The sequence below is a fragment of a genome, unplaced genomic scaffold, assembly GCF_019419815.1.
Source record: "Pyrus x bretschneideri cultivar Hongxiangsu unplaced genomic scaffold, Pyrus_bretschneideri_v1 Contig8, whole genome shotgun sequence".
Taxonomy (NCBI): domain Eukaryota; kingdom Viridiplantae; phylum Streptophyta; class Magnoliopsida; order Rosales; family Rosaceae; genus Pyrus; species Pyrus x bretschneideri.
This window is the reverse complement of record NW_025999820.1, coordinates 9974248-9997490: the sequence shown is the minus strand read 5'-3', so window position 1 is coordinate 9997490 and position 23243 is coordinate 9974248. Positions and strand designations below refer to the sequence as shown.

At 37.6% G+C, this 23243-nt stretch overlaps 3 protein-coding genes and 1 pseudogene across 4 annotated transcripts; 1 reads left to right on the top strand and 3 right to left on the bottom strand.

Annotated features, from left to right (window-relative positions):
- Positions 1 to 888: 888 nt before the first annotated feature.
- Positions 889 to 11088, bottom strand: LOC103959183 (probable serine/threonine-protein kinase kinX). Its single transcript, XM_009371532.2, has 3 exons — positions 9851 to 11088; positions 2298 to 2705; positions 889 to 973 (listed from the first exon to the last, which is right to left on the bottom strand). Exons 1-3 carry the CDS (start codon positions 11086 to 11088, stop codon positions 889 to 891), a joined length of 1731 nt encoding a protein of 576 aa, XP_009369807.2.
- A 1579-nt stretch (positions 11089 to 12667) lies between these two features.
- On the bottom strand, positions 12668 to 14856 carry LOC103935336 (GDSL esterase/lipase 5-like). The gene is made up of 5 exons (XM_009345097.3): positions 14571 to 14856; positions 14367 to 14488; positions 13822 to 14052; positions 13355 to 13622; positions 12668 to 13264 (listed from the first exon to the last, which is right to left on the bottom strand). Exons 1-5 carry the CDS (start codon positions 14854 to 14856, stop codon positions 12963 to 12965), a joined length of 1209 nt encoding a protein of 402 aa, XP_009343372.2. The 3' UTR covers positions 12668 to 12962.
- Positions 14857 to 15434: 578 nt separating this feature from the next.
- On the top strand, positions 15435 to 19869 carry LOC103959106 (suppressor of mec-8 and unc-52 protein homolog 2). 2 transcript variants are annotated; one of them, XR_007255039.1, is made up of 12 exons: positions 15435 to 15661; positions 15925 to 16068; positions 16150 to 16199; positions 16441 to 16555; positions 16780 to 16828; positions 16914 to 17003; positions 17304 to 17372; positions 17454 to 17577; positions 18078 to 18454; positions 18571 to 18951; positions 19049 to 19537; positions 19630 to 19869. XR_007255039.1 is itself a non-coding variant. In XM_009371450.3 (11 exons), exons 1-11 carry the CDS (start codon positions 15606 to 15608, stop codon positions 19328 to 19330), a joined length of 1737 nt encoding a protein of 578 aa, XP_009369725.1. In that variant the 5' UTR covers positions 15435 to 15605; the 3' UTR covers positions 19331 to 19869. The 2 variants fall into 2 exon arrangements, 1 of the variants encoding a protein (XP_009369725.1); XM_009371450.3 differs by having other exon boundaries at positions 19049 to 19869.
- A 1154-nt stretch (positions 19870 to 21023) lies between these two features.
- Positions 21024 to 22648, bottom strand: LOC103935335 (annotated as a pseudogene).
- Between the last annotated feature and the right edge of the window lie 595 nt (positions 22649 to 23243).

Below are 23243 nucleotides of genomic sequence, written 5' to 3'. Positions count from 1 at the left end.
CCTCTTATAAGCCCTTACAAGATTTCTCATTTTACATGTTGGATTCTTTTTTACCTTCACGCCTCATAATGTTAACAACTATACCCCGACCACGAGGTGTTGCCATCACAAACAAAAAACTTTATAATGCTTAATCAATTTGGCAAGGAAGAGGCCGTTGCGAACTGGTGAGCCATCATACACCATATGGCTGAGGCAAGCTTGAGTATATACCATATGCAGTGTTAGTAACCAAACCATATTCTTTTCTTCTATGAACGACCTACCAACTATAATTATACACAGAAGTACAAAAGGAAGTCTTTTTTTATTGCTTTTTCTTTTGATAATACTAGTTCCTTGTTAGGCACATGTGAAATCATTGCTAATTTGTCAACGGAAAATTATTGTCACTTGGTTAGACAAATAAATAATAATCTGCCGCAACCATATCATTCAACTCATTTGATAATTCAATTCCTTTATATATTAATCAACCGTAATGTTAACAGAATCCATGATTTTCCCCTCCCTCTTAATTAAAAGCATAGAAAAATATGTTTCATGAGCTTCGCGTAAATACCACCCAAACAAAACAACTTGCCATTTTTTCATTCACGTAGAGCTAACTCTATGAAAACCTCCCTAAAAAACTCTTTTAAAACTCACCATGTGTCTTTTTAACATGTTTATTCATTACTCCAAAACTCCTAAGTTAGGGACAAAACCAGAATTTCAAGATGGGCTAGATTGAATATCCGAAAAATATTATTATTTCTTACTGAAATATTGTTTTGACAACGAAGAAAAGATCTCTCTAAAACGTTTTTGCGCTCTAAAACGTTTTTCAACAAGAATTGATAAATTACAATATTTGAAGTAGCATCCTAACCAACATTATAGAGCACATCAACCCCCCTCACAGCTGGGACAGTAGTGGTTATGATTGTCCATTAAAAAGTCTCCACATCTATAGCAGAAAGCAGTTCTGCACCTGTAATAAAAAAATAAAAAATAAAAACAGAAATTCAAAGTACATTCAAGAATTTACTGAACGAAACTAGTTGAAATTGTAAAACTTAAGAATGCTCAAGAGTTTACGTTAATTGCATACCCCTTGAATGAGAGGCTGCATGTATTTATATACATTTCAAAGTACATCAGGGAAAGCAATCCCTATTTACAAGGCTTTTCAAAATTCAAAGATTACAACAAACTGGAGGAAAGATATATATCCGAGAACCAACAAACATTTGTGGGAGTTGTAACCTAAGCTAACTCTTCATGGATAAGAGTTTAGATCGATCACAACTTCCTGAAGTCTCGGAAGTGAGAGTCACAGACTGACGTGGTCTATCAGAAATAGCGTTGAGAAATTTGTACATTACAGGTTAAATGTCAGCAGAGCAATGGGGTAATGCCTATATGGCTATATCAAGCTCTAAAAAGCGGAAAGCTTGTTCTGATCTATAGACTAGTTAATTTATAGACTAGTTATATAAACGAAGAAAATTCAAGTTTAAGTTCTGTAGCAGAAAGCAGTTCTGATCTAGAAAGTATTTATGTTTTATCTCGTTCTTTTGAACGTAGTCAAACAGTCACGCTTCAAATGAAGCTGAGGCTGACGCTGAGCGGAGCAACTATGCCAGTTATTATGTCAATCTATCATCATAGTTCTGTTCACTCTTTTCACAAATCTAGTAAAATGTATCGAGGCATGGCAGCCTTATTTCTCTACATACTCCCTCGGAACTCCAGATTACTCCTCATTTCCCAGGCAAGGACAGAGGATTCCAAAGATAAAAATTTTAGCTCAAACACATTTGTTATTTGAGAATATAACCTTAACGGAGGTGACAGAAAGCCAACAATTCCTCCAACTAGGGATTCGTTATTGTATTGTAAACCTACTTAAGGGTAGATGGTTTTCAATCATGTGAATATCGGGGAGTCAGCAATTGCTGTTTTTAGAGGTTGAACGGGATAACGAAGTGAGGAATCTGCTTTATATTGTTGATGCTTAATGTATAAAATTTTGCGCAAATGGTATATGCCTCCAAAGGTTGTACTTACTGGTTTTGTTTATCCAATGCAGTTTCCTCATCTTTGGTTCTTATCTAACTTTAAACAATAACGAGCAAAACACGAGAACATAATCAACCTCATGAGATTTACACAACAACCAAGGAAGGCAAAGCAATCGAATTCCAAGTGATTTGATTATAACAGCAACAAACAATGAAATTTTTACTGCACATTAATAACCAAGAAGTAATTTCAACTAACAATTGAAGTAGCATAGCAGATAAAAAACTGACCTGCACATCATGAACATGCAACCCACCAATTTTTCCACATAGAACCTACATTTGGGGCATCTGCTCCATTGTTGCTTCTGCACAAGGTCCATCAACATGATATCCTCCTTTTCCCTCTCATCCTTATTCAACTTTAGAAACTCCTCGCATTTGATCCCCTCATGCCAAGGAACCTTACACTGAGCGCAGAACATTCTCCAACAATTCGGACACCCCGATTGCCTCACAACCTCTGTCCCATCATCAATCAACATTGCAGAGCAATCCTTGTAGGGGCAGTAAAATTTCTCTGACCCAAAAATAACGGCCTCACACAATGCACTTCCCCACCGATCAACCACCTCCGGAGGCAGAATCGGCAGGCAATACTCCGGCTCCAGCAACCCTACACAATCAGGAACAGGGCACCTAATGCTGGTAATGTTCTCTTGAAGCTTGGAGGCCACGTAATTGACCATGCAATCAATACAATATGCATGGCTGCAAATTTTTATGTCAAACCTCTCGTGTGCTTCCTTGTGTTCCACGCAGATTGTACGCACAAAATCAGTCGGGTCATCAACAACCTTCGAAATATTAGAAGACTCCCCAAGTTCAGATAGAGAAGAACACATAAAGTTGTCATAAGCAATCATACCACCGATTTCTTTTGTCAGGTTCGCGAGATGATCATTGTCATTGCCATCAAGAGAAGTGTTGGGGGTGTGATAAATTGATGTTGAGAGTTCAATGTTTTCCTCATAATCATCAGTGTAATAATCCACGTCGATTTCAGGCAGACGTTCTACCTGACCTTGACCTGGACTACAATCAAAGGGCATCCGAGAAAGCATAAATTCTTTTTCACTGCTAACTGAAGACGAATTGGTCAAAAATCATATTCCTTGATGTTGGTTCTTATATCGTATTTTGGGAGGGGCGGTTTGAAAGCATGGCATAAATTCTTTTGCATTGCTAACTGAAGAAAAATCAGTCGAGAAATCATAGTTTCGAGGAACAGTTTGAATGCTTGGCCTTGAAGATTCTAGGAAGCTCGATTTCTTCAACTTTGTCTTCGTCTTCATCTTCTTCATCATATCCCTCAAGGGATTTGTTATTCGCTTTTTGACGTGCTGTAAGATTGCGTTGCACCACTTGTTGGAGCTCCGTGCCCTTTTTGGGTATGACAAGTATGGATAATGTTTAGCCTGAACGTTCACAGCTGCCATAGAATCGAGACTTGAGACCGATCGACCGAGTTCTTAGATTTTTTAGATTATTCATCCAGTAAAGATACATTTCTTCTTACATATGTATGAAGGCCAAGCTCATACATATACATATATATATATATATATATATATATATACCTTCCTGTAATTTATTATATAAGCGTGTACCCTAAACCCTAATTAGGTAAAATATAAGTCTCGGTCAACAACCTTAATTAATTAAGTTTCCTCTTTTTTTAACGTCAACAAATTTTGCCTTTCTATTATTGTGAACATCAATGAATTGTTAACTGAATCACTTGATATTCGAGTGACTTGATATACAAGTGACATTGTCAGTCCAATATGGCAAGAATAATAAAGTCTTAACTCTGATTAACCAATTACGTAATACCTATTTTGTTAGACTTATTAATTATTACTTATTATCGTAGGACAACAATTTATTTTAATAGTCATTTTAGTTTATTGTGTGAACATGGAAATTCCTGAAACAAGAACACGTGTACAAAATAATATTTTGTGTTAATGATTTGGGGTTACAATCTCTTTGTAATTTGATCCTTTGATTTGATCTTCGTAAGGTGTAGATTTGTGGATTGTGTTGTTGATCCAAAGGGTCGTCGAGGCTTGATCTTGGATGAACGGTTGGAAGTTTCTTTAAGGGCCTGTAGGGCTTGATCTTGAAAGTTGACGAAAGTTTCTTCAAGGGTCTTTGGGGCTTGATCTTGATGAACAGGATGAATAGATTTTCAAGAGCCTTCGGGGCTTGATCTTCATCCTTGATGAAGGAGGATGAACGGATCTTCAAGGGCCTTCGGGGCTTGATCTTGATGAATAGTTGGCGGATTTCTTCAACGGTCGTTGGGCTTGATCTTGATGAACAAGGATGAATGAATCTTCAAGGACCTTCGGGGATTGATCTTGATGAACAGTTGTACAGAACTTCAAGGGCCTTCGGGGCTTGATCTTGAAGGTTGATGAACGCTTTCTTCAAGGGCCGTCGGGGCTTGATCTTGAATTGGTGAAAGTTCTTCAAGGGCCTTCGGGGCTTGATCTTGAAGGTTGATGAACGCTTTCTTCAATGGTCATCGGGGTTTGATCTTGAATTGGTGAAAGTTCTTTAAAGGCCTTCAGGGCTTGATCTTGATGAACGGATGAACAGATCTTCAAGGGCCTTTGGGGCTTGTTCTTGGGCCTTTGAGGCTTGACCTTGAAGGTTGATGAACGCTTTCTTCAAGGGTCGTCGAGGCTTGATCTTGAATTGGTGAAGTTCTTCAAGGGCCTTTGGGGCTTGATCTTGATAAACAATTGAATAGATCTTCAAGGGCCTTTGGGGCTTGATCTTGAAGGTTGAAGAACACTTTCTTCAAGGTTCATCGGGCCTTGATCTTGAATTGGTGAAAGTTCTTCAAGGGCCTTCAGGGGCTTGATCTTGAAGGAGGATTTTGACGAAAAACGAACGAAGAGAGCTTTCTCAATCCTTCGGAATTTTTGGGAATTTGGGAGGTTGGATGCTTTAGAGCTTTAGAGTTTCAAAGCTCCAAGGACACAATTCTAAGTGAATTCTCTTCCAATTTGGGAGTAGAGAAATGTATTGGTGAATTGATACCTTGATGGAGATGCCTATTTATATGCTTTGAGAATGAAAGTAAGTGGATGATGTAGGTGAAACGAGTGGAGGTTGTAGGTGAAGTAAGTGGATGATGAGTTCAAAAGGAAGACTGTATCCACAAAAGCAATCCTTCATTCGCAACTAGAATTGTTATTAAATGCTCTACACTCTGCTTCCTTCTCTATATGTTACACTAAAGAGGGATACACGATTTTGGACGTATTGGAACTTCATTTGTTCCTCAACACTAATGGGGAGATTCATAAATACAGTAAACTCAAATTCTCTTTCTTTGTCATCAATATCAACATCAAGACTATAGTGACTTTGATCATTTAACTTTAGTTTCTTTGTCATGATCAAAAGCAAATGACTTGGCAGCCAAGAGATCAATTGATTATCATCATGCATGATTGAACAAGTTCTTCGAAAATTGAACAATTTCTTCACGAGAGTTGGAGGAATTGGTTCATCTTGGAATTTCAAAAAATTGCTCTTCTTGCTCATCAACATCATCATTAGTTCTCACATCGTTTTCTGGATGGAGGGTTAGAGGGCTCGAAGATTGTAGCAAGCTCAAATTCTTCGTCTTCTTCATCATCATCTTCATCAGATCGCTCATGAAATTTCTTTTACTTTAGAAAGTAGTAGTGACGAATTTCGTTGGACTTGGGAAGTTTGTTTCTAGGAAAGAACTTATTTTCTTCATCTTCATAACCTTTTAAGGGGTTTACTTGACTTGTAATGAGTAGACAAGCCAACAATTTGGAGCATCGGAAGAACAAGCTATTATCAACAATGTTTGAGCACTTGAAGAACAAATTAATGATTGTGGTGTTCAATAGTGAAGCTATGAATAGCCAGGGGAGAGGCAAAATTTAAAACGGTAAAAGGTCCCAGAAAAATGTAGACAACCAAATCTTTTTAGATAGTAGACAATATTAATGTGGCTCATAATTAATGTATCAATACAAACAAGTTATAATATTGTGCCAACGAGGTTTTATATCATAAAAACGTCGCATAAGAGGCTCATTATTAATAAAAACAAAAACAGCTCTCAATGTAAACAATCAAGCTATCACTCAACCATTACTAGGGATGGCAATTTTAACCGTTAAATCCGATAACCGTAGATAACTGCCCGAATGGATTGGATTTGGGTATGAAAATTTAGGTATATTTTTGGTATGGGGAAAAACCGTGAATATTATTCAATTATGGTTTTGGATATGGTTATAAGGGTCCCCCCTCCATATCCGTACCCGAATCCGAACCAAATAATATATAATATAATTATATGTGTATATATATATATATATATATATTCATTATTCACTGAATCCATTGCCTTGAGAATAAAAAAATTGTATTGTGTGAGTTGCATTTTGTGGCAAAGTTCAAAAGTTTTGATACGAATCAAAATCTATGAGAATTTAATAGTATTTATGCGAGATATCAAATATCAACCAACATTATCAATGTTTAGCTTTAATTTTTATGTTCCACAAGATCCATTAATTAAATCATTTTATACATCAAATATTTAATGACGAAATTAATATTTACTAAATTATCATGCGTCAATTGGGTGAATATATTTTTTGTATTAACGAATATGGATATAACCGTTAACCGATAAGAAATCCGTTATCGAGTGGGTATGGTTATGAATAATACCCGATAGTTAATTTGTGGTTATGAATATGGTTAATTTTCGTGGTTATGCGGATGGATATAGTAATTTCCATCCCCAAACCGATCCATTGTCATCCCTAACCATTACTTTCTCATTTTGTTACGCAGTGATGTTTTGACAATATTCATAACAGAAAACGCTCTCTTTACTGAAGCAGTTACAACCAGTAACACCAAAACCAATGTAATAATCTTATACACTAACCTGTAGCTTTCACACCTTCCGACATTCACTAATTCTTGTGAAAGATCACTAATTACTTTCAATATTGAAAACTCACTATGGAAACCAAACCGTTGAATCACTTAATAAGAATCCACATAGCAAGCAAACCGTTGGAAATTATATATATTTTTATTTTTTATGACCATATATTGATCGATTCAATATATGGAAGTGTTTTTATCAAAAGAAGAAAAAAATATGGGAGTGTTTGTTAAACCAAAACGACACCGTCAATTTATTTATTTTAATTCAAGTTCAAAATGACGTTGTTTTGGCTAAGGTATTTGAAAAAAAAAAAAAAAAAAATTTTAAAGGCAGCACACCAGCTGAAAACCAGAAGCAAACCCAGAATCCGACAGGTTCGAAAGATTAGAGGGGCTGAATCCTCACTCTCAGTGGAGATTCCGACGAGCGGAGGGGTGGTCGCCCCTCCTCGCCTCTGTAGCTTCGCCAGTGGTGGTGCTTTGGACTCTCTAAATTTATTCATCTCAATCTATATTAGGATCAAACGACAGTGCTCGGGCTCTAGCATTCCCGACTTGCAATCAGGATCAGGGCACCGAATTCTCGTGATGTTCTCTTGAAGCTTGGAACCCACGTATTCGACCATGCAGTCCGTACAATATGTATGGCTGCGATTTCTGCAATTTTTATACCAAACGACTCAACACACATTTCACAAACAAAAGCCTCCTCATCACCTTCATTGATCTTCGAGTTGGAAGACTCTCCGAATTGATTAACTTTACCACGCGTCTTGTGAGAGCAGTACTTTTTGTCATGATTGTTGTCGATGAATAGTCGTCCTTAATCTCGAAGGGATTAGGTTTAGGAGCGTTAACTATTTATTTGTCATTATTTGTTAGGTAAATTTTTGGAGGGAGGGTTGGAGGGCTTGAGGCTTTTAAGAAACTTGGTTTCTTCAGCTTCATCTTCATTTTAATCATCATGTCACTCAAGATATTTCTTTGATTCTGTTGTATCATTTATCGACCTACCCGAATCTTAATTAGGTTAGAAGTTTGAGAATAAATAGTTTCATCTTCTACTCGGCCCTTCCCACACCGAGTTCATCGACTTCGGCCACACAATGTTATCGAACTGTAAAGATTAAAAGATTTCAACCTAACCCAATAAACGAACAGAAATTGTACGTGTAAAGAAAAAAGAAAAAGAAGGGGAGGAGTACCTGGAATTTGATATATCAGTTCAGTATCTACAGAGGAAAATGCTTGTGAAGAACAATGAAATTAAGAAATCGGGGCTCATGGAAGAACCTTGACCTCAAAATTAGCTTAATGCTGTTTGCTTAACAATTCTCTACACTTAATTAAATAACTCTCTACACTTCACAAGAAAATAGTGGAAGATAAGTACTGCCATATAGAAGTTCTTTAGCCATTACGAACGTCATTTTGCTACAAACGAGGCCCTATACTAACAACTAGAAAAATAAATGCTTATTTTAATCAATATAAAATTGCATACAAACTGGGTTGGAATTTGAATCTGCTGAGAAATCTTCACCTTTCCAATGATCCATACTCAAAGAGCTCAAGCACAGAAACCTTGGCCTTTGGCTTCAAAACACCACCGCGAGAATCGATGCCAATGTGACTAGTCGATTTTTCATCTTTGGTTGTTTTAAAACTAAACTTAGGAAAATTTTCACAAACACCACATAAGGGAGTATCATGAAAAGACCGCGGTGGTTTCAAGGATAGGATTGTCTAGAATTTCATTAGGGGCCTGGATTACTGGTTTTTGTGAAAACCTTGGTAGAGGCGAGGTTCTAGCTAGCTACTAAGTTTGGGATGTTTTTATTGGTATGAAGCTTGTGTGAATAACGGAATTGAGAATATTTTGGTGACTCTAATTTCTCGCTTGCTTCCCTTGATATATATAAAATGTTGAAATTGATTATTGATCATCCTTTCGGAAGTTTGGTTATGAATTATTATTATCTTATCAAAAAGTTGGTCTTATGAATTTCTGAAAATTTATCATGAAACGAACTTTGTTGCTAATATTTTGGCCTTTCCAAGATTATCCTGCAATCCAGGTCCTTTTTTTTGGTGAGTTCTTCCCTTTCGTCAATTATTGCTTGCCTGGTTGGCTTTGTGACATTTTTGTGTAGTTTTTCTTTTCTTTCCGAAATTATGCCTCGTTGTCGACCAAAAAATAAAAAGACGCATGTTTGTTATTTCTTTTTCTGCTAGGTTTATCCTATATACTTATGATCCTAATTTTACTTTGAGAATAGCCAATTTTTTTTAACATCATATAAGCATAGATCCCAATCAAAGATGACAAAGTAAAAATACCATAACTTCATGTTCAGTAGGCACAGAAGCATTGTTTCTGACACGATGCAAGCGCACAAACTTTCAAACAGAAAATGTCAACAAAATCAATTACTGAACGAGTTCAGATAAAAATTGATGAAATCAAGTGCAATGTTCCAGAAGATACAAACACAAAAAATAGTTGAACCAAGTATTTGGAATATTTCATGTATTCTTCTCCAACAAAATAGTAAAACCAAGTATAAGGAAATATATATGGGAATAGATTAGGATTCAGCACTAAAGCTCACAACACAAATTTCATACGGTTATAGAGTACCATATGATGAACCAAAACCAAACAAGAATATAATGAACTGATCAGCACTTCAACATGAACATGCAAACAATCAAATTTTCACAAAGCACTTGCCCAACTGCCAAACAGGTCAGGAGGGAGAATGGGACGACAATGCTTGGGACTTAGCGAACCTAAAACGCAATCAGGAGTGGGGCACGGAATGCTTACGATGTTCTGTCGAAGCTTGGTGGCCACGTGCTTGATCATGCAGTCCTTGCAATAAGCATGTCCACAGTTTTTTATGGCGAACCACTCGGATGAAACCTTGTGCTGAACACAGATTTCACAGTCAAAAGAAGAGTGGTTGCTGTCGGAGGAGTGTTCTGGTTCATTGTCCCGCTTTTTGGCAGGAGGAATAGTACTATTTTTGAGATCTTCTAGTTCTCCTTCCGTAGGTGTTCTACTGAAGTCAAGGTTGGACCTTGCAGTATTGGGCAACCTAACAACTTCTTCTTCTTCTGATGGATGCCAACATTCTTCTGACCTAACCTCCTTTTCTTCTGCTTGGTAACATCTTTGATCTTCTCCTTTGGATTGGTAACAGTATTGATCATCGTCTTCTTCGTCATATTCTTGGTACTTATCTTGTCCTTCCTCTGGCCTAACTTCTTGTTGATTTTCTTCTTCTTCTTGATACCAAACTTGTTCTTCCTCTAACCTAACTTCTTCTTCTTTTTCTTTTTCTTCTTCTTCTGATTGGTACCGAACTTCTATTGGTCTGTCTTCTTCATCTAATTGGTACTGACGTTGATCTTCTTCCTTCTCCTCTTGCCTAACTTCTTGTTCTTCGCCGCCTTCTTCACTGAGAGGAGTGGAGTTAAGATCAATTTTGATTCTTTTATTACCCACGTCATCGTCATCATTGTCATCATAACCACCATCATCATAATAGTCCTGATCATTGCCGTCGAAGTCATCACGATCATCACAACGTCCTACTTGTTGGTCCCAATCTTCTCGCCAAACTTCTCCCTCTAAGTTATATCCTTCGCCTTCTTCACTGGGAGCAGGAGTGGAGTTAAGGTCAAGTTTGATTTCTTCAACTTCTTCTCCTTCACCATCACAACAATCCCTTTGCTTTACGTTGTTGGACCAAGTACTCTCCAAGAGCATCCTATCGTCATCTTCTTCTTTAGTAGATGCAGGCATGTTAAGATCCAAGTTAATCCTTTCATCTATTTTCTCCGTTTTGTCGGAAGAAGTACTCGAACTTGACCTAGTACTTTTTACTTCTTCTTCCTTATCGTCATCGCCGCTCGAGATGTTTCTTCTGGCTTGCTTGCTTGGACGATTGTCGCTGCTGGACGCATCGTAATCGCTGATCTCGATCCTTCGCTTTTCAGAATTAGGGTTAGCCAAACTACCAAAGCTCTCCAAATTTTCCTTGATCTCCATAAACTTTATCTTTCACAAACTGACTGTGAATTAGGGTTTGAAATTCTCTTAAGCTTTGCACCCTTTCATCTTCTTCTTTCAAGTCGCACACTTCTTGTAGGGTTTACGTATGCTGTAAAGGATTTTAAAAGTACTTAGATACGAATCCTGACCCGTTTCGGTTTGAAGATCAAATCCTTACAGAAAAGGGGATCCATCAAATTCGGAAAGTAGGGCCATGGGTCAATACGGCCCGGTCGTAACCCCGAGCTTTTATTTGGGCCTGGGCTGGACTAACCCTCACATCTTCACAACGGACCGTGTCGAAAAGTTTTAAGAACGAGTAGGGCTAGAGCGCTACTACTCAATCCAGGCCGGACTAACCCGGTCTACATCAAACAAACTCACTTTTCAGTTCACCAAGTGTTTGATATAATGCATGTTAAGTATATCTCTGCAGTATTTGACAAATTGCATGGAGAGCAATCGAAAAATTCTTTCGTTTAGTACTCATCAAATTGCTTCGGCATATGCCGATTTGTTGACATATGCACAACTTAGTTCGCCTTACAACAAGCTCACCAAGTATTAAAAAAAATGTCTCAGTACATAAACTGAATTTTTTTTTACACGTTTCGTGCTCTATTTCTACTAAAAAAACCTTTAACACTTATTCCCCCAATTTGCATCCTGAATCTGCTGCCACTGAGTACATCTACATAATATTTTATTATTAGATTTAAATCTACAAAATAAAAATTGATGTTTGGGAGAGACTAGTTAGCCCTATTCCGGCCTTTCCTTCTTGTCTCCCTTGTGAGTTGTGACTAGAGCTTCCCCGATTCATAGTTTTTCCAGCCCAAATAAAAATAATTTAAGGGAAAATTTGAAATAGGTCCAATTTTATAGACTACCTTTTGAAATAAGTTCAATTTTTAGTTACTTTGGACCCATTTCAAAATACCCCAGGAAAAATTTGAAATAGGTCCAATTTTATAGATATGCCCATTAATCTTGTTGTCAACTTTAAATCTCTTTGCTTTTAAATTCATCTAGCCCTTTTCCTTTGTCAACCAAATTCATTTATCCGATTTTGGTCAAGTGATTAATTTTCATACATAATTTCTGCAAATTTGAGCTTAACTAAGTTGGCTAAAGTGGTATACTTTACCTGTTACATTTGAGTTCCAATACCTCCTCATCTCTACTAATTAATGAAATCCTTTGTCAACAAAAAAATGATGAAAAGACAAATTAGTCTTCTATCACACAAAAAAATGATGGGCAATAATGTAATTTCACAGGTTTAAATTTTACTGTTTTTTTTATTGAAACTTCACCTGTAGGTGATGTTAAAATACATCCAATATTAAAAAATCAAAATCAAAAAATAAAAAATAAAAATAAAAAACAAAAACCTCCCACTCTCCCCCTCCACGTTCTCTCTCTCTCTCCCCCTCTCCTTCTCATTTTCTAAAACTATGTGTTCATACATACAAAGTGTGTTGACAAATGTTAGTATGTAGATGATTCTAATATATATGTAATTGTGACTCAAATTCGAATCTCTTCTTTATATTTAAATAAATTTAATGTAAAATATCATTTGTATATGAACATAGACTTAAATACGTAGGGTGTCATTTGTATCCAAATAGAGCCTTAAATATACTCAGTAATACTGAAAAGCTGCTAATATCCTTGGTTAGTAAAGGACCAAGATTATTTATAGCTGATGGATGGATATGTGTCTATGTTGCACATGTTATTTTGGCAACTGCTAATGAAGAAAACGCAGCCGACGAGGAAACCGCAACCGGCGGCCGCTCTTAAAACTGTCAAGATAAAGCTACATGGTCCTCAAGATAAAGCTACATGGTCCTGCTACTAGCCTACTACTTCAGAAGTGAAAATTGCTGTGCTTCTGGGTCATCAACCACATCGCCAATGGTGAGCTTCACCTTATCAGAAAAGAGATGTTCTAGGTTGTATGGCCCTACATCAGAAGGGGGTCCATTCCAGAGAGTCTTTGCAAGCTGCTCGTGGATCCTCTCAGTGGGATGAAAAGAATCCCACCATACATATTCGTCAGCATTATCGCATAACTGGTAATCCTTAACTTCCTTTGTGCCTCCACAGCTAAATATACCCCCATATGGTCCAGTTCCACAACAAGCATTCACTCCATCCTTGAAACCTACACAGTAAATTTAAGATCAAGTTACTACCAGTCTACCAATCACTTTATGTGCACCCTCTGTAAATATATGAAAGAAAGCATGCATACCATATTTGGAGGGATCCTCTATTCTTTCAAGAAGCCAATCATAAAAATTGGAGTTGCAGTACTTGAAATCCTTGAGCATATATCGAAGACTGTTGAGTACAGATTTTAGGGCATTGTTATGTGCTAGCGCAAGGGCAGAAGCTGCTTCAAAACATCCCCCTCCATCGGATTCTGGGTTCATACTTTTCACAGCTCTAAAGGCAGGCAAGCAACCAAGTGGACACAACCTAAGGAAGGCAAACTTTCGCCCGCCTTTCTCATATAACGCCTGCATAAGATTGCAGCAACCCAAACATCAATATGCCACGTTTTGGGATAGATTGTCGGTTGTCACTGATTGTACATAACCATGCATGATCTTTATCCCACTCTCTTCACGTGGTCTCGTATGTGACAAATCACGTGATGAGAGAGATAAATGCGCAGTTGTTATATACAGCTGGTGATAAAGCTTTAATAAGACTTACTTGAATTGTCTGTGTCAAGTTTCCAATGACCATTCCCACAAATTGTTCAGGGTTATATTGTTCCTGCATTTTTGGACTACCTAAATAACCACCCATGTAATCGTTGCTTCCCATGCTAATGAAATAAACTGCTTCTGATATCACTTCCTTTGCTTCCACTTCTCCTAATTTGTCAGTCAATGATTTTTGCACCTCTTCAAAGTTTTTCAATTGTGTTTGTAGATCAATCGCCTAGAAATTACATATTGATCAAGAAAAAGGGTCATAGACAAACCACAAATGTACATGAATCAACAAAAACATAATTGCTGGTTACAAACTTCTAATAAAAAATAAAGACTGGAGGGCACTAGTATTACACACAGTAAAGAGGCACTAAATCGTGGTTCTATATGCTGCTTGTTGGCCATCGATTGTATATTTCCGATCAAAAGTTTGTAACTAGCTCTATTTGTGCTTATTTTTTTCGGAATCTAATTCAATTTCCTACAAAATAAATAGGAGGATAATAATTCATAGCAATAAAAGAGTGAAGATTTTCCCACCAATCCTTGATTGGTTTCAGAAAGGACTCCAGCTCCACCAGATGCAAAGTTAACACCATTCGTATAATCAGCAGTTGATGGTCGTAAAAATGGAGGGATTAGTGGCAGCTTTGCATATTCAGCTGCATCATGAGCATTCAGCTAGTTAAGGTAATTACCATTTAAAAAATTTACGAAAAGCATACATCAGGAGTACTCACTTACCTATATAATCTACGATGATTCGACCGTCGGAGAAGCGTCCGGTGGGAGTTTCAAAGAAGCCATTCTTCCCATATGGCTCGTAATGTGCTTGGTTCTCAGGAATTGTGGTGATGTGATTATTGTTGCCAGGATCAACTGTGGAGTCGCCAAAGATGAACAAGGCAGCAGTCCTGCTGCTTAGTGTTTGATCACTATCACATGATCCAAACCCAATTGAGAAAAGTAGCGTACTTAAACAGATGATGATCTTTTGATGGTTCAAGAGACAAATCTGCAGGCTTGCCATTTGAGATGAAATTACTCCCTTCTGTCCTCTAGGCGCTTGTGTATATATATATACACAAGTGGATGCCAAAACGTCATTAATTTTTAATAAATACAAATTACGTTGTAATTATCATCCTGAAGGAAAAGTCCATTAGTATAAAGCCAAATTAACATTGGGAATTTCACTAACCAATCTTATTCTGGAGTAGATATCATATAGGTCCTATTTCTTGTATTATAATTCAATTAAACCTTAATCTTTGCCAGGCGAAGGACTAGGATGAATTGCTAAGTCACATCCTCGAGAGTATTTTATTTGCAAGATAATATTAAAGCGATCGTTTTTATTTTTATTTTTTATAATTATATTAGCTGATAATATAATGTGATCGTTGATGTGTTAGTAATTATTAACAATTGCGACAAGTCGTAAATACATAAAATATTAGTCTATTGGTCATAGCCACAAGTCTGATGGTCAAGGGCTCAAAGGAGATTAGTGAGATGCAAACGATGTCGTTTGCTGGTCAAATTCCAAACTTAATTCTCATAAATTTAGAAAAAATTGTTAAAAAGAGAATTGAATATTCACGGACGGTGCGTTTCAAGTCTAAGGGTTCATCCGTAATTATACCGCGCAACGAAATCCTCCCTGCAATCTTGTTCCACAGCGACCTCGTTTTCGCGAGTTCGCCACCGCTCTGCAAACCCTAATTACTACAATTTGAAAATTCTCTTCCTCCGCCCTAATTCCAATTCGATATCCCAATGGCACCGACGACTTCGTCGAAGAAAAATTACAAGGAGAAAGTTACTCGCCGCAAGTGAGTTAAACATTTCAAATTTTTACTACTTTTTCACTTTCCGACGCACGTTAGGCTTCCAAATTTCCAAGTCAATATTTTTAGTCTTAATTTTGATTCAAAGTTTCAATTTTTATTCGATTTTTATTTTGTTTTAGTTTTTGTGCTTTGTTAAAATCTGGGAAAAAATTCAGCTTGATTTGCATTGTCACGTAATTATTGGGAAACGAATTTGGAATGCAGAGTATGTGTTTGATGTAATGCTTGTGTGGTGCTGCATGCAGGGAGGAGAAAGCGGCGGAGCAACCGGATTTGCCGAAATACAGAGATAGAGCTAAGGAGCGAAGAGAAGATCAAAATCCCGATTATGAGCCGACTGAATTGGGTTCTTTCCATGCGGTTGCGCCTCCCGGGAACATTGATCTCCGGTTATTATCTAATTTTTCTTGTTCAATTTGTCAATGGTATGCCATTTTAGTAGCTAATTATATTTAAATTGGTATTTGCAGGGCAGCTGAGGTGCAGAAGTTATCCATTGAGAAGAGCAAGTATCTTGGAGGTTCGTGTTACGCATTATTTTAGAAATTTGTTCCTACTTATTTGCAGGGTCTCAGTTTTCAGTGTAGTATTCATTTTTTACCATGTTTATGAAGTAAAGTGGGATAGAAACGACGTTGCATTTGTTGCTATCTATGAGAATTCACGAAGTCACCTAATCAATAGTTTTAGGGCTAACCATTTTGTTTACATGTGGAAGGGTATTGACTTATTTTATGTTGAACTCGATTAATATTGTTCAGGTGATGTGGAGCACACACATTTGGTCAAAGGATTGGATTACGCTTTACTTAACAAAGTAAGAAGTGAGATTGACAAAAAGCCAGATGATGGAGATGATGTTGATGCAAAATCTAGGTAATTCCGCAATTGTATATGCATTACTTGTCCTACTGTCAAGTTTTGTGTAATCTTAAAAACTTCAGTATTAAATTTCGCAAACATGATGTATTGGGTATTAAGTTCTGTTGATATTGACCATTTCAAGTGTTAATATGAAGAATGATGGCCATATCTCAAGAAACTTCTTTAGCTGTTTCATATTGTGTGCTAACACGTGTGTGCTTCCTATTCGCTGACAGAGCATCTAAGGAAGACCAAAAGTTGTCATTTCGCACCGCTACTGCAAAGGTATGTTACTTTTTGTGATATGATGGGGCAGTTATATTCTTAAGTCATTATCTGTTTACATTGATGTCTCATTTCTGTGTTTCAGTCAGTTTACCAATGGATAGTCAAGCCCCACGCCGTTATCAAAACCAATGAGATGTTCCTTCCTGGTAGAATGTCATTTATTTTTAACATGGTAAGAGCCTTTGTTTCTCTTTTGATATTAAGTCTGGTTAATCTAGATCGGAGCAACCTTTCTTGGGAACAATTTGTGCTCATGTTTTAACATGCCTGAACCCTTATAGACTTTGGGTGGCCTGTTCAGGATAATTCTGTGTTTAGTTGCCACCTAAATCATGTGTGGAAGTCAAACTTTGAGTAGAAGTGTGTGTAGACACTTCTTTGAGAGCATCGAGCTTGCTATTGTAGGATACTGAATGAATGTGAACTCCCATTTTCCTCGCATTAACATCATGTTCTGTATTTTGCATCTCAGGAGGGTGGATACAGTCATGACATCCCAACCACCTTGCATAGGAGTAAAGCAGACTGTCCACAGACAGAGGTTAAAAGATTCTCAATCTTTCATGAGGTTTTCCCGTCATTGTTGGACTGTTTATCTGATTTTGGCTTCAACTTTGTGTAGGAAGCGGTAACTGTCAATGTTGATGGTTCTGTACTTGACCGAATTGCTAAAATCATGTCATATCTTCGTCTTGGATCTTCTGGGAAGGTTCTCAAGAAGAAAAAGAAGGAAAAAGATGCAAGAGGTAATTTCCTATGCTGCTTTTTGGTAAAAAATTACTGAGTAATCAGTTTTAAACAACATAAGACCTTGATACAATTGTTTATAATGAACTGCCATAATATCCTTATAAGTCGAAGCAATAAGATACATAAGGCATGTATTTCAAATCATTGTCCATGATAATAATTGTATGGGCATTATGCCTAGACGGTTATATGGTTCTGTGCTTGGAGCTAAGTATCCCAAACTCGTGGTGAAACAGGGCAGCTAACAACCATTCCAGATAGTCATCTTATTCAACTCAGATTTTCAGACGGAAACAAAACCAATCTAAACTAAGTTATGTCGGATGTTGGCATTTTAAAATATGCTGTGATGAGTGAAGTGATCAGATTCCATTATTTAATTTTGAGATTCCACACCAACTATTTTCATCCTTCATCCTTTATGCGCTTTTTGTTTGTTTATTAGTGTAATTATTTGATCAGCATTTTTTCTTGGCCTCATTTATTTTTGGTACAGGAAAGATTTCAATTGGTAATGAGTATGATGGAGAGGATAAGCCCTTGAAGCCTGATGTTGGGATTTCGAAGAATGAAACTAAAAGAGAGATTTTGCCACCACCACCTCCACCCCCTCCCAGGAAAAATCACATAGATTCAAAAGCACCACAAGGCCCAACTATTGCCAGAGTAGATGAGGATGACATTTTTGTTGGGGATGGCGTTGACTATGTTGTTCCTGGTAAAGACTTGAGTCTAAGCCCTCTTTCCGAAGACATGGAAGAGTCTCCTCGGAACAAGGAAAGAGTTTCTTATTTTGATGAACCTGCTTATGGTCCCGTCCAACCCGTCCAACCCGTCCAACCCTATGGGGTGCCTCAAGAATGGCAAGATATGGTATGTCTATCCTTTCCTTTTCATTCTGGAAATTGTAGTACAACTGTATATCTGAACAGAAACTTGACTTTCATTTCACTATGGATGAGTTATTTTCTGTTACATTTTGGGTTCAGAACGGATACGATGCGGCACAAACACAGCCAATGGCTGATGCCTACCAGGGAGAGTGGCCAGAATACCAATATGCAGAGCAAATGTCTTATCCTGAACAATACCTCCAGCCAAATATGGAAGGTTACGATGCGCAAACAGGCTTAAACATGCAGGATCCACGCTTTATGACTCAAGAGCAGAAGGATCGGGGTTTAGGATCCGTGTTTAAGCGGGATGACCAAAGACTTCAACAATTAAGGGAGAAAGATGCCCGAGAAAAGGATCCCAACTTCATCTCGGAGAGTTATTCTGAATGTTACCCTGGCTACCAAGAATATAATCGTGAGGTTGTTGACAGCGACGATGAAGATGACTTGTCAAAAATGGATATGGGTGGACGAGTAAGTTTCTGATAAAACATGAAGAAAATATATTCGATTCTTTCTCAAATTTGTTGCAATCGTTGCTTATGTTGTTATCAATATATTTCTCTGACAGGCTAAGGGTCGTCTTCATCGGTGGGACTTCGAGACAGAAGAAGAATGGGCAACATACAATGAGCAAAAGGAAGCTATGCCCAAGGCAGCTTTCCAGTTTGGTGTGAAGATGCAAGATGGTCGTAAGACACGAAAGCAAAACAAGGACCAGAAGATCACTAATGACCTCCACAAGATCAACAAGATACTTGCTAGAAAGAAGATGGAGAAGGATATGGATGGTGGTGAGGGTGGCGGCCATTATGACGATGATGAACAGCCTGGCAAGAAGATTCGAGTTTGAAGCTAGTTTACTTATTAGGGAACTCAGAGGTTGGCTTTATGTAAAGTGTCCTGGCTTGTTTCTTTCTTGATGACAAGCTTGTTGGCTGACAGGGGCCCAAACCATGGCCCTGATATCATGTTGAAGATTTTTAAATCGACAAGCCCGGGGGACCCTTCTAACTACACTGATAATGTGCCCAACTTTACTCCCTGCACAATCCGTGAGGTGTGGAGTTTTACCACAAAAAGCTTCGGTATTAGTTAGAGTGAAGTAATCATATTTAAATCCCATTATTTTCTTTTCACCTGCCGATGTAGGATTCCAATTAGCCCGGAGCCCATCTTTTGAATATGGAAGCAGCAAGTATATCGAAAACTGCCTTAACACCCGTTGCATAAAGTCATTTTTGATGTAGTGGTCGATTACGTACTTTCTGTAAGTCATGATAACATGGACACTTGTCTATCTATTTCTCATATTGTAGAACCAAAAACTCTTGTCACAGGCTAGGGGTTGAGTTTAAAGGTCAATACATTTCTATCATATTTTTGTTGCAATCATTTCTTCCCGTTATTGTCAATATATTTCCCGACAGGCTAGGGGTATTCACCGGTGGGACTTCGATGGTGGTGAGGGCGGCGGCCATTATGACTACGATGAAGAGCCCGGCAAGAAGATTTGAGTTTGAAGCTAGTTTGGTTATTAGGTCAACAAACTGTAATATTTAGTGGGAAAATTTTGATGTATCTTCCAACTGCGCGTTGGATGGAGGGAAGTGAATGAAAATTATCCGTTTTGTTGTTTGGGTGTTTAACAGAAACGAATTGAACGATCACAAATAAATATAATTATTTTTAGCACTTTGTTCATGGTTTAGCTCTCTTTCTTTCCCCTTCCTGAACCAAAAGAAATCGGACACTCATAAGTCCGACTCATCAAATTACTGGAGAAGCCAACAAACTAAAACACTCTGTTTAGATGAAGAAATTTAAAATTACTAAGAAATTTTCTTATTTGGCAACTTAAAAGACAATAAAATTTGAATATGGAAATTGTTAATTTTAATATCTCACTCATAAAAATTTGAAAATGACACCTATTTACATGAAATTTAAACTTGCGAATTGAAGTTCCCAAATTCTAAATTTTTTTTCCATATGGAATTTCTAAATTTCTATGTTTATAAATTCAAACAATGAAACCATGCATGCTAATATATGAATTCTGATTTTTGTCTAAATTCTAAATTTATTTTTCTCATCCAAACATACAAAGATGTTTATTTAAAAAGAAACAACTTCTTCTCGTGCTCGAATCAAGCGCCTGTATCGATTAAAAGGGAAAAAAAAAATGATATAAGCAAGCCAAATTCGCATTCATCTACTTTACAAAACCTCACTTTTTCCTCGATGGCCAAATAAAAACTTGGCAACGTCGTTATACAAACTTCTAGTTAAATTGTTTGGTCCAGTTAATACTACAATATCTCTAAATTTCAAGAAAGACTTTTATAATATGAATATACTACCATCGTGACATCTTGTGCAATTAAAAACGAAAAATACCAAAACTAGATGAGATTGGACTGGATCAATCCTTGGAGATCTATGTCTATATAAATGCTCATTCATTTGCTATCAGAAGAAATATATCTCTTATTTTTATGTTGGAAACAAGCAATGAACTCAACACCGAAAAGAAAGAAGAGTAAACAAACAGGAATAAAAACCATCCCCATCAACAATGCAATTTAACAGGTCGTAAAAAGAAAACATAAACTAGCATGCAGAAAAACAAGCCAAGAAGAGAGTTGCCCCAATGGCATCTCATTTTTCAAGCGGATTGAGCACATGACCAGTGAACAAGACTGTTTCAGTCATTTCCTCTTTGATGAAAAGCTTGAAAGGGTGATCTGCCACAAAGTCTATATTTTTGGGACGAAGTGGACGACGACTTTTACAACCGAAACCCCGAACTAAAGCAGTAGAAACAGCCGCAGCTTCTGTGCCTTTTTCATTAACTTCAATGAAAGATTTATGATATATTTTGCATTCATCAGGAGATGCTTCCACCATCTCCGTTAAGTCACTGCCATTGAAAGGCAGCAGCAGTCCTAAATCCCTGAGAATTTTGGATGCTTCAAATGTGGAGGTAAATTTAAACATTGGAATTTTGATCTCACCAACTTTGACTGGTGTCTGGGGGACGGTGGCTATCTAAGAAACCAGGTTCGGAACACACTCTCTCCACCAAAGCAGGGAGCCCATCTCTTGAATCCGGAAGCAACAAGTACATTGAAAACTGACGCTTCATGTCTTTGCCTTGTTCGTAAAATAGTTTCAAGACTTTGAAACCGTCAAACTCTTCTACAAATTGGTTCTTGGAGCTTGTCATGAACGGAGCCTTAACAGAAGTACCGTTAAGAAGCTGGAAGTCGTCCTCTTTTGTTTCCCGTGCATTGAACTTGTCGCTCCAAAGGCCTTTGAAGTATAAGGCATTTGAAAATATAAGCATGGTGTACTTGTTAACTGACATAGGAGGAAGAGCCTCAGTAATATGGCCTTTCGTTTCCTTTTCGGCCCATAAATTCACTTCATGTCTCCCTTCTTCAGGGTTCTTAAAACTAATATGTCTTATAGCCGCCTTATAAACAGTGTCCACAACCTCTTTGAAAGAAGGTTTGATGGGGAGAGAATCCTTGACCCAAAGGCTATTGGCAAAGCATAGGCGGGGTCCGCCTCTATTGGATCCGTCTGCGAAGATTAGAGGGACAAGATGGGAGGCGAGAGAGTGGAGTTGCTCGGTGGAGTCGGACCTGAGGAAAGAGAGCAACTGGTCCTGTGTGGGACCTTTTGAACCGGCTGTTAACAGCCACAGTGCGACCTGGATGGATAGCGGCGAGTACACGATGTTCCTCTCTTTTCCTTCAGTCATAAGAAGATGACTAGTGATTTTGAGTGTGACGTCGGTGAGGTTGCTGGCTTCTTTGGGATCCATGGTGAAACTGTCTATGTTTGTGAAACTATCTAGGTTTTGATCAGAAGTAATATGTGAAATCTTCGGTTTTTAATTTCCTTGATTGATCGCTATCGGGCAAGGGAAACGAATCGTTTGCCTCGGCTGCAGCATGAGCAGCGGCACCAGTGGAAGCAACTTCCGGAGCACCGCCATCCAATTGTACGGAGGAGGTCAACGTGCCGTCAGACGCAAGGGAGGAAGCCGTTGGGTTTTGTTTGGGATCCATTCTTTGAGAGTATAACGTTGTTAGTGTGAAAAGAGGGATGTGAAACTGTTGGATCGATCGGTATGTGGAAGAAGGGTTTCCTGTAATTAATATTCAAACCCTAGAACACTGACGGCGGTGTTGTAAAGTTACCCTAAATTAGGCTTCTTATATGGGCACAAAACGACGGACCTTGGGTTGCGGAAGCCCATCTCTTACTTGCCGCACAAGAATATTTGCTGTAAATTTCCTTAAACGATTACTTTTATTTGTCATCGCCTCCTGAAAATTTTCCATGTGTATACCAATTATGGTTAACAATTTTTCATTTTGCATTAGAATTTGATGGTATTCATTTTTATTTATAAGTAAGAGATTTTAAATTTAACCTACATGGGCAACTCATTTTGTTATAAAATATCATATGATATTAAGAAAAATCATGAGTTAACCAAACACAATCAGATACTATTTTGACTGACATAAAATACTTTTAGCCATTTCATAACACCTCATTGCCGACATCTAAATTCTTTGTTATCATGCTTGATGGTGCTAATTTCTTTGTTATCATGGCCGAGTGAGGTGGCGTGTAAAAAGTATTTTTTTATGAAAATCAAACTAAAAAACTCTTAATTACAAATAAAAAAAAATACTATTAAACCGTTATATTATATGACAATTAAAATTTAATTGCAATGTCCCACC